The following is an 11594-nucleotide window of genomic DNA, read 5'->3' as shown; positions in this document are numbered from 1 at the left end:
CAAATGAGTTTTAGAAAGGTAAGAGGAAGTGTCCCTAGGCCTCAGGAGAAGAGCACTTTCCTCCTTCTCTCACGCTGTTTTCCTCCCGTCCCTCCCACCTCCCCACCCTGGGTTATAACCCATTTAGTTGAAGCTGAGAGGCTGCTTCAAATTAATTACAAAGTTTTTACATTCCCCCCAAGGAAATCACAAGGAACATTAATGCTTGCCAAATGGAAAGCACTGTGTCACTGTGTCACATTTCAGAAAAGCCAAGATGTAATACAATTTATTTTAATATTTATTCTGTTATATGTACATAATTAAAAATAGAAAAATAAAACCAAACTGAATCTTATAAAATATAAACTGTTTACACTAAGATGGTCTAAATTATGTTTGCATGAAGGTTCAACACAGAAAAGCAGCCCAGGCATACTGCTATTTACTGTTAAAAGGTATTCTACTTCTAGCAATATTTACAGAACGAAGCAGTGAGAGGAACAATTCTTTAAGACTGTACTGCACACATAAAATGCTTTTACAGACAAACAGTGCAGCTGTGAACCAGGCTGAGAACAAATGCACACTTTCACGTTAGCAGGAATGATTCACATAAACAGTTCAAAGGACTGATTGTTTAAGCAGCTCCAGTTTCAGTCTCCAGTTGCATAGGAGAGTGAAGGTATCATCCAGAAAGGGTGACGCTGCAAGAATTTGTCACAAAAAGAAGCTGAGTTATTACTGAATCTGAAAAGAAGAAAAAAAATCAGCAATGTTTTCTCATCAGGCTGTGTCCTAACAGTCCATTCCAGCGAGTCACCAGCTGAATTGTTGGGAGTTAATTCTTCTTGATTCCTGTTTTGCTTCCACAATGCAAGAAACCTCTTTCCTTGTCACTGCTAATTGACAGTTGCTTGCCTGTACTGTTCTATAAACTAAAGAAAAAAAAAAATCCAGTTTTGTATAGAAAATAAAATGTGACTATGTCCAGCTGGCTGGCTGGTGGGGGGGAGGAAAAAAAAATTTTAAAAAAGAGAAAAAAAAAAAAAAAAGAAAAGCATTTGTTTCCTCCTTCCCCATTCCCCACTTACTCCATGTTTTGTACTGATATTGTTGTACCTACATTTCTAGAAAGCAGCAAAGAAAAGAGCCTTTAAACAAGATTATCCCTGAGTCTTACACAAATCAAGGCAATGCTATCCCCATTATACCTTAAAATCTAAGATACTTGTAGAGCAGTTAAAAAAATTAACTTTAACCAACTAAAGATACCTAGTGTGCCAAAACAAAGCATAAAACTAAAAACAATCACTAGAAGCAAAGAAAAAAAATGTCCCAATCTGGACAAAAGTCTATAATTTACCAATCTGATAAACTAAACTCAATTTCCAATTTGGAATTAAATGAAACTAGATCTTTTTTTAATGGCAACTAAAAATATGTGAAGACTGAATTACTTTTTAAAGCCAACTGAATTATAAAGTTACTTTTACTCTATCGAAGTATATGGCCAAAGAACAAGCAAGTAGCTTCACTAGAGCAAAGTGCTCAGTGGGGGGGAAAACTGGGAATAAACAAGTGGTGATCTGAAACTGGCCATTTGAAAAAAAACAGAAAAAAAGACAGTACAACACAAGATGCTATGGTCTCCAGACAAGTACACCACTTCTCTAATCTGCTGAGATCTGAACGAAAATTGGCTTGCTGTACAGCTTAAGCATGTGACCCCTGCCATGGCTTAGCTGTCACACCCAGGCTCTCCGTGCTCAAATAGCCAGCCGCAGGAGCACAGCTCACTTCCGCCGCCGAGAGGGACCCGGGCTCCCTCAGTCCCCCTCCACGTCCGAGTCGGCGTACTTGAGCTCGCACTTGACGTCGAAGGGCTTGTCCTTGGCCCCCTCCCGGGAGGCCTGCGAGTCCCCAGCCTGCAGCTGGCTGTTCCCGCAGTCGGGCTCCGTCTCGTAGCCGGTGTCGTGCGCAGGCTTTGGCTGCTCCCCGCTCTGGTGGCTGACGCTGCCCTGCTCCACCAGCGTCTCTTTCACACTTTGCTCGCAATCAGAAAAATCTGACTTTGTTTTCTTCTTACCAAGCAGCATCACAGAGCGAAATTTCAAGCACTGCCCTGGCAAGTAGCCTTTGTAACAGTTGTAGGAGAGCAGGCACAAAAAGAGAATGAAAAAGAAGAGGAAGAGAAACATCAACAGGAAGTTATCGTTTGACTTGAGGAACATTGTCTTTTCCGGGACTGCATCAGGAATTGAATTGAAGAGCTCGGTGTTGGAGGCTACACTTGTTAGGACAGGGCCAATGGGCTTTGTTAATATCCTTACTGTGGTTACTGGTACCATGTGAGTGGTTGAGATGTGAGCAGTGGACCCCTCAGTTGACACAGCTGACACTTTTGGCACATCACTATTACCTTCTGTTGGTGCAGCTGTTGCAGTGGGGCCCACCGTGGTATGCTGCATTTTTTTCAGTTCCAAAACATGCTTAGCCAGCACTTGGGAAAATTTTTTATTTTTCACTTTTTCTTCTGACAAACATTGGTAAACACCACTGTCTCCTTCTGATAAATTGAAGATGAGCAGTGCCTTCTCCAGCAGACGGTACTTGGGACTCTCCACTCTCAGCACATCATCTTTGAACTTCCAAACTACCTGTGCCAGATTGGACTTTTGAGAACACTTGAGTTCTGCTGTGCTCCCATGCTTGAATGTATGCTGTAGGGGATTCTCTCTTACTTTATCTGGAACATCAAAATAAATGTGCAGAGTATCAGCAATGATTCCAGTTTGCTCTAATCTGTACAGCTTCACCAGACTGTGTTACAGTCTTACTGGAAGCGTGAAGATTATGGCATTCACCTCACAAGACCAGGTGGACAGCATGCAAGAATCTCAGTAGAATACCAAGCTGCACGTGGAACATCAAGACAAACTAAGAGACAGGACACCTCAACTCTAAGACGGCCCCACTTCTAGATAAAGGTGAGACCTCACTGATCCACAATTGAGCGTGCACCTGAGCAGTCACTATTTGGGAAAGATACTGTACTTGGTCTCACCTTATATCTAATCAGTGCATTTTAAGTAAAGTAGCAACTATAAAGTATCCAAGAGGAAACTGAACTAGGAACTCTCTTCTGAAAAAAAGGATATTTGCATTTTTGGCACACCTGCAACTTATGGCATCCCATATGTTAATTAAAAGAATAAAAAGCAAAGCTCTCATGGCGGTCCACACTTTGCTTGGATTATAAATAAAAAGTGAGTACATCAGACTCTTAAGAGCTTTTTTTACTTGCAGCTATAATCTGTAACTCTACTCCACTTTATGATCTCCTTCATGTGGTGGCAGCACACAGGACAAACAAAGGACCTGTGGCTACTTGCTTTAAAGCACTATGAAAGGTACTTCACGCTGCTCTACATCATGTTCTAAGTTGCCCCTCCCCTTTCACCATAAAACCAGCTTTTTTTCAGAACAATTTAATCTGATCTAGCAGCAATAACCAAGCACTTGTCAAAGCTCACAGTAGAATGTCAAATGCTGCATCAAAGAGACAGAGGCCTCTGCATTAGCAGTACTTCTGGTATTGCTTTCATTCACAAGTCACTGTTGAGGTGCCCCCATTCATTTCAGGGGGTTGTGCACTGCACACTGAAATGCATACAAACACAGACAGTTTTTAAGACAACATGCAGGTTGTACAGATGCTCAAATATTCAAAGCAGAATCCCATACCTATTACAATGCAAATGAATGTCCAGGTAATCACAAAAACAAAACTCTCTCACCACTCCACCTAGACATATGAAGGAGCTCTTTGAAGACTGACTCACCAGAACAAGAAGATGCATCTCCACCTATGTTTTGAATCCAGTTCCTGTAAAAGGAAGTTCAACCATTACAACTTCAAATCTTGTTTCCTAAAGTCTGCCCATCCCCTTGTACTAATAAGGATCATCTAAACAGCAACAGCAGACATAAATGGATAGGAAAAAGTCTGTATTTGAAAACATTCAATTTCTAAAATTCCAATTAGAAATTGGAAATTAGAAAATTCCAAGACTGATTACATATTGATTGTAACTGTAAGGTCATCAAAGGATACTCTTACCTTTCCATTTCACCTTCTTTAAAAATATCAATGCAGGAAGCTTCAAGTGGTTTCCAAGCACAGTAAGGATCCCTTGCTAAAACACAGTCAACACAAGTGGTGTACTTGTCACAAAATGCCAATGGAGACTGCACCACACCAGAATTTGAACCAGCAAAGAGGTATCTTCTGCCCTAAAGACAACAAAGCACAACAAAAAAACATCACAGCCAATCACTTGTTCAAACCCAAACAACCCAATTAATGGACCATTTTAAGTGTTATTAAAGAGCAGCATACATACAGCCTTTTTTGTAAAAAGTGGTGCCTCAGTAGAGTAAGCATTTGATTAGCTTTTGTTTCTACAAAGTTGTCTTGGAAATATTGCAGCAATGCTGAAAAGTGCAAAAAGACAACAAAAAACTGGAACGGGTATGCGGAAAGTAACCATGTCTAACTTTATCCATTTTCCCAGAAATATGAATGCAATAATCCTTCTGTGAGGTAAGGCAAGGCTGCCACGCTGGCACATGCAAGACAGAGCAGGCAGTAGGGCTGATGTGATAACCCAAAGCAGCCCTACTGCCTTCAGCACTTTAGCCAGCCAGTCTCTGCAGCCACATCAGCATCATCCTTGTGAGAGTCAAACACTTCTTAAGAAAGAACACTGGTGGTACTCAAAGGAAACAGCACTGGCAAGACACTGAGAAGACGGGGGAAATAATCACAATGGCTATTGGAACCACTGCTCCCGGGGATCCCAAAGCAGTCTGACTCTGAGCACAGCAGGAAGAGACCACGCTCATCCTTATTATAAAAGGTAGGCAGCTGCTATATCTCACTCGTCTGCTCTAGAGCTCAGGGAAAATGACAGCTAAAGGTACACTGTGACTTCACATACTGTCAGGCAAAGCTCAAAAAAGGCATGTGCTGCAGTGCTCAGAGAAGGAAGTCTATAGTGTTGGAGACTTACAACTTCCTAGGAAAAGCTTCCCATTCTGCTCAAAGATTCCCACAGTGCACCAAGCACTGCTCAATCTCTAGTGCTCTGCTGGATTACACTGCAACAGTGCAACACTGCACATGGGTTATAGTGTCTTGGCATGTTTCCCAGCTCATACATCCAAGATTCCAGGGAACATGCAGCAAGCTGAGCAAACCATTTTTAAAAAAATCCAGATACACCTTTCAGTTACGCAGGAGTTAAGGGGATCTACTGTAGGCTCATCTGACTGCCCACCCTCCACGCACTATGGGAAGAACCTACAGACTACTGAAAAATGCTCTGGAATCAGAGTCCTTTCCGAGTACAAAGCCCACCATCAGGGTAATTATTACCCTTCTGTGATTAGTCCACTACTGTGGGATGCCATGACATGTAACACAATACCAGCTCTGCAATGGACATCAGTAGCCACTGACTGTGGAGGCAGAAACTTGTGTTTTCAGGCTGGGAAGCAGCAGGAATCCCTGCTTGGGAATCCCTACAGTTACCATGACTGGCAGCTGACCCAAACTCCCATTCCCCATCACTGAAAAGGACCTCTGGTTTTATGGGAATGTACTGGGCAGCTGAGTATGTCAATGAGTATGTGGCACCTGGACCCAGAGTGAATAAATTTCAATGCTATTATTCCTACAGCAGCCTTCCAAGTGTGTGTTGAAATTGCTACATGATGTGTATTTGTATCAGGCTTAATGCCCATCTCTTTCTCAGCACTGCCCTGAAATAGGCAAATCATAATTAAGCCAGTGTAGGAATGATTCCACAATTAAAAGAATGGGTATTAGCATATATATTGGAAGAGCAATCAATCACTATCTTCTGTGACAGGGCAAATTCCAAAACTCCCTGACAAAGCAAGTAGCTTGAACCATTTTTGCAGATAAAGCAAGTATTGTGGGGTGTGTGTGTGTGTGTGTGTATGTATATATATGTACACACACACACACAAATAATACATATCTGCAAAGATGTATAAGTGAGTTGTCAGTGTGATATATCATACAAAAATAATACAATTATACTTACAGAAAACTAAGCACAGGCATTTTAATTCTGCTTTCCATTTGTCTATCAAAAACATACTCTGTCCTTTCTTTTTATTATAAGCATGAAAGGATAAATAAGAATGCAGAACGAGCTTGTAAAAATTATGACATAAAGCTGAGCTGATCGCGTTGACATTCAAAATTTTATTAAATCACACAAAAATAAAAGTTGTTTCAAAGTATTCCTAAATCCCTAAGCTGCAGAGCACTTACGTATGGATCACTAGGTAGCTACTGAATACTGGTATTACTACTAGATACTTCAAAAGAGGCATTCAATCTTTATGAAACCCAGAAAACCTCACTGATACTGATGCTACAAGTGACTTTAGGCATAGACAGATATATTCATGGATGTGAAGGTCTGAGCAAGTAGGGGCAGAAACCTAACTCATTAACAAACTACACACAGTGACCATTCTCCTACTATCCAAAAGCACTCTAGGAATAAACCAAACAACTGATAAACAGTGCAGGACATCTGCCAGGTTTGGAGTGCACAGCAGCTCTTGTGCCATGCAGCTGGAGCTGCAGCTGGCACCCCAGTGGGCAAACAGGACCTTACCAGAGGTCCTCACCCACAGCTGCAGCAACGTGACTGCTCTCACGACACAATCAGCATGCAGGAGCCCGCAAGATTTGGGACAGCAGAAGTCAATTAACTACACAATTATGAGTCCCTATGCTTGAAGATTGTTCTCTATTCTTAGGTCTATTTCCTCAGAACCACACACCACTTCCTCTGCTAACCTCAATCCCTGGGATTTTTCTACACAAATCTGCAGTGGCCACAAGGGGTCGGGTTTTTTACATCCCTGCAGAACGGAAATTATTTTCTGAAAACACCTTACAGTTTCCTGCTTCTGCACATGGAAACAAGTGAAGACCCGTATACCTGTGCTCCTCAAAGCCATTCTCTATGTCTAAATAACTCCAGAAGCTTACCACCTACCAAACATATTGAAATGCAGCAGGCAATATGTGAGTGCTGCAGCATGATGAGTTACACATGCAGCCTTAGGCTGGCTCTATGCAAAGCATGGTCTCTTGTCACAAGGTCACAAAGTGGTGCAAAAGAAGTTTTATGAAAGAACAAAAGGAGATAAATGCTATGACACTTATACCACTCACTGTTTTGGATGAAAGCAAGAGAGTTTGGACTGGTTCAAAATTTGGAAAAAGCTGTGTTTCTTCAATAATATGCATTCCATTTTCATAGCTGATAGCTTTGTGCAGGGCTCCTCGATCTGAAACAAAAAAGCAATGTGTTTAAGTAAGATCTTTGAAATTAAAAAAAGCATGAAAAAGTCCTTCACAACTGCTGTAAGTTGTCTCAATAATCTGCTTGCTGTTTAGCAGAACAACTCTGAGTCAAAGGCAACCATTAAACTTGCCATCAGGACTTCTGAGCAGGAAATAACATTTTGGGGCACAGAATGACCAGCTGGTGATTATATTGTGTAGTTTTGCTGAATTCACTGAAGCTCTGCAGTTCTTTTCCTGCAATACTTTTTCAAAGCATCCAAGATTGTCCCATTACTGTGACACCTTACTTTTTTTTTTACACCATCTGCTATAAAAGCCCTGTAAATATGGAAATCTCAAGAGTTTTTCTAAGAAAACTTAAGAATCCGTGCATCACCAAAACCAGGTGTTCTGCAGAACTCACCTGTACCGATGAACATAACATCGTAGATGGTGCCATTGAGTGCTCTGACTCTGTCAACTACAATCTGTGTATACTTCACATCTCGCTTTACTAGGCGAGGTCTGTCTCCCATTGGGGTCACTGAGTCATCCATTAGAGGATGATCTTTAACAAACTGCAATGTTTTGTCTGGTAAATTCAGAGAACTCATGTAGTTTGATGCTCTGGCTTCATTGTTTATACACTAGAACAAGGGACAGGAAGAGGGTGAAAAAGAAAAAAGAGAACCAAATTGCATCACTTACTTGTACAAAATAAAGACAATTAACTGCAGCTGCACACATTTTCTTCTCCACATTATTTTGGCCAGTAACCACACCTGTACACTATACTCATTGCACCAAGGAAGGTCCTCAGACCTCATAGCATTTTGATGTGCTAATCCCTGGGCTTTGGACTAAATTTTTGTTTGGATCAAAATATATTTTCGGACAATATTCCTTCTGTGCTCTCATGCACCTTTAGTACTTTTAACCATCACCTCTTTCAGCATTAGCAACAGTATGCCTGTAAGGAACATAAAGAAGTAAAAAAAGTCTGACCCACTTTTTTAGGAAAATTTGAGTGTGCAGAGCAGTGCACCAGATAAACAGGCTGATTTTACTGAGACAATGCAATAGTTTCTACACTTCCTTTCATCTGAACAAAAAGTGTATGATGTTGCTAGTGTAAACTGCAACACACTATTTCACAATGAGAAAATTATTAACAAAATAATGAAATACAAAACCAGCAAACAACTCCAAATTAAAAAAAACCTAAAACCCAAAGACTTTGATTCCCAGATAAAAAATTCAGAACATATCACTTGAGTATTTTCCCATTAAGTTTTTACAAGAAGTAACCAGGTGACATTAGTAGGTTACTAGTATTCCCTAGTCTGTTTCCTGCTGATCATTGAGAAAGTCATGAGATCCAAGACTACAGAAACTTACCGCACCAGGTCGAGGATTCGGAATTTCCCCATTGTATCGCACCCACTTTGTATGGGACTGTTCCACTGTAGCACTCTGCATGTATTTTCCTTTTGAGAAAACCTCTTCTACAGTAGACAGATTGTATGCACACACTGCTGACAACCCCACATTATTCCTATTAATTCAGGAAGAAATTAGGAAAAAAACAAAACCCAAAAAAACCAAAGGAGTAATTATCATTTTCTTGTAGTAACCAATTGAGATGAAAGGTACTTATCCAGGAAAAGGCTATACCACACTTACAGTTGTGGGGTGAAGACTCCATATATCACTGGTTCCTTCAAAGTTGGAGATTTGAGAATAAAAACATCATTGATAACATTGAAAATTAAATTCTTATCAGGGATGGTACAAATCAGTCTGGCCTTGAGAAACGAAGTCCATTTCTTTTGCAAGGTCCTTAATCCTCCTTGGTCCCTCTTATGGTATTAAAAAAATAAAAAGGTGTTTGTGAGGAGAGCTAGCAGCATTTTTGCACTTAAGAACCACTGCTATATAGCATGCAATTACTAAGCCCTGGTGTTTTACAATACTTCATCTACAACAATATCAATAATTGTAAACACATTCACATACAAAACAGTATCAAAGCCACAGGAAAATTGGTTCAACAAAAATATTGAAAAATTATTTCTATCACACATAGAGGGAAGATGAAATATGAGAGAATATGAGAGTTAATGGAGAACGATACTTCAGCATCACTCAGAAAAATCAAGATGGACAATGCATCATTAGGAAAAAAGTAAAACAAGCATGGAAGTACTATACTGTCCTTTAAGAGAAATACATAATACTGCATTTGTTTGGTGACATCAAAACTGATTTAAATTCTAATGCTGCAATATGCCTTAAGACTTGCCTGACACTGATCATTTCATTAGAAGAAATCCAGCAATGGTTTAATCCTGCTAGAAGTTACCACCTGTATTAAGGATTTGCAGGTACCAAGGCTTAAGCTGAGATATATTGACTAGAAATGTATTTCAAAATATTTGATAATTGAGCTGTAGAACTGATATTTCCCTTGTAAAAAGTCATATTGAAACGGTATCAATATTTCCATTCATTATCCAATTGTGTAAGCAATGTATTAAAGGCAATCTGCAAAATTTATTAAGTATACATGCTTACAATGAAGTATAAATGCTTATAGACTTGTGATCTGTCACTGATTTCTATTTCAAACAACAATATGAAATATATAACAATATAATAAATGAAGCTCTCATATTCCACAATACTCCTCTTTTAAAGTTTGCACACTGTCAGTGGGCAGAATGCCATAATAGCAAGCCCCGTCTAAACCTGCCTCCAAGCTCCTTGTTTAATGTAAATCTCAAGGGCATTAACTTGTTATTCATGTTTTGACTTCCCTGTTTAAATACAAAACAGTAAAGTCAAAATAAAACTTTCAACTTCATGACAAGTGAAACAGCCAAATAAATTTCCTGTTGAAAAAAAAGGAAATTGATACATTCCACTGAAAAAGTTTTTGTTAAATAAACATTTTCTACTGAAAAAACTTCCATCAGCAAGACTTTTAACCAGTTCTCCTGAGGATGTATTTCAATCAGCTTAACACACTGAGGTTTAAGCACAGCAAGTGTGACAGAATCAGGCTGCTGGTGACCATCTCCCTTCAGGCTCTGGCAGCTGTAGCAGCTTCATAGAAGTCCCATCTGCTACACCACTGTCAAGAACTGTTTTGCTGTGGACACGGCTACAGTCGTGTTTGGATACAGCTACTTCAAAGTCACTTGACACACATCCTATCTGCTCAGCTCCAACCAAAGTCACCTCTTCACAGAGGGATGTACTTGTTTAAAAAAATTAACAATGAAAACTAAAGCAACATTTCTTCTGTTGCTGGGTTTTGTCATGGTTGCTTTGTTTTCCCCCAGAGAAGACCAGAACCCCCAGATGTACTGAAATTTCACAACTGTGCAAAATCAAATCAAGTATTTATTTACAAAGCAACTACTAGGCCTTCTCAGTTCCAATGAACTGACTGGAACAGCTTATTTATTAAGGTTTGCTAAACTCAAACACCACCATTTACCTGGCAGTAAGTCCAGAATAATGAATGCTTTTTAACATGCACATGCAAGATTCTATGAGATATAGTAAAAGTAAACAGAACTATCTCCCACCTTGCATACTCTAGCTATTCTTGGAATCATCAATTTTCCAACAAATTCATACTCCACAGACACCTCAGTGAAAAAGAAGTATATCTTGTCATCTTCTCCATCTGTGCTGTTTGGATCTGCTCTTATCACGTCAGCAAAAACAAAGTTGGGCTCTACAGATACAAACAGAAGAATTTCCTATTATATATGTGACTACTAACTTGATTCCCTCAAAGACCCTCAGAAGTTGTCTTTCACCCAAACTCCACACTGCATTTACCTCCTCTCCACTCACTGACCTACTTATACAGTTTGCTGTACATCATATGAACAGGATTTCTAAAAAAAATCCAAACCACAAAAACCAACCAGAAATGGAAAAAAACCCAGAACACCATGAAACCTATGTGAAAGCACTAAGACACTGAGAGATCTCCATGATCTGACAGCTCATTACTTCAGCATTCTTCAGTCAACAGTCAAATGTGGTTTCAGATTCTAATGGGCCTGGAGAGATAACCCTCCCCTGCCTGTCTCTCCTCTATTTTAGCTATTAGCTGAAGCACTGAAATGACAGTGCCATTACAACATGTATTACAAAACTCAGAATCCTGTACTTTTTGGACAATGGTCATTATTTTGGT

The 11594-nt window shown here is 39.8% G+C and overlaps 1 protein-coding gene across 1 annotated transcript in view; it reads right to left on the bottom strand.

Annotated features, from left to right (window-relative positions):
- Window positions 1–373: 373 nt before the first annotated feature.
- SEMA4D (semaphorin 4D) overlaps window positions 374–11594 on the bottom strand; it is a 28370-nt gene continuing 17149 nt past the window's right edge. The window contains exons 8-15 of the mRNA XM_058823629.1: window positions 10972–11123; window positions 9062–9237; window positions 8777–8933; window positions 7803–8025; window positions 7265–7380; window positions 4103–4275; window positions 3825–3868; window positions 374–2728 (exon numbers count right to left, since the gene is read on the bottom strand). Coding sequence (XP_058679612.1) covers window positions 1809–2728; window positions 3825–3868; window positions 4103–4275; window positions 7265–7380; window positions 7803–8025; window positions 8777–8933; window positions 9062–9237; window positions 10972–11123 — 1961 coding nt within the window. The 3' untranslated portion in view covers window positions 374–1808. The remainder of the gene's footprint in view (window positions 2729–3824; window positions 3869–4102; window positions 4276–7264; window positions 7381–7802; window positions 8026–8776; window positions 8934–9061; window positions 9238–10971; window positions 11124–11594) is intronic.

The sequence above is a fragment of the Ammospiza caudacuta genome, chromosome Z, assembly GCF_027887145.1.
Source record: "Ammospiza caudacuta isolate bAmmCau1 chromosome Z, bAmmCau1.pri, whole genome shotgun sequence".
Taxonomy (NCBI): Eukaryota; Metazoa; Chordata; class Aves; order Passeriformes; family Passerellidae; genus Ammospiza; species Ammospiza caudacuta.
This window is presented reverse-complemented; position numbering and strand designations above follow the sequence as displayed.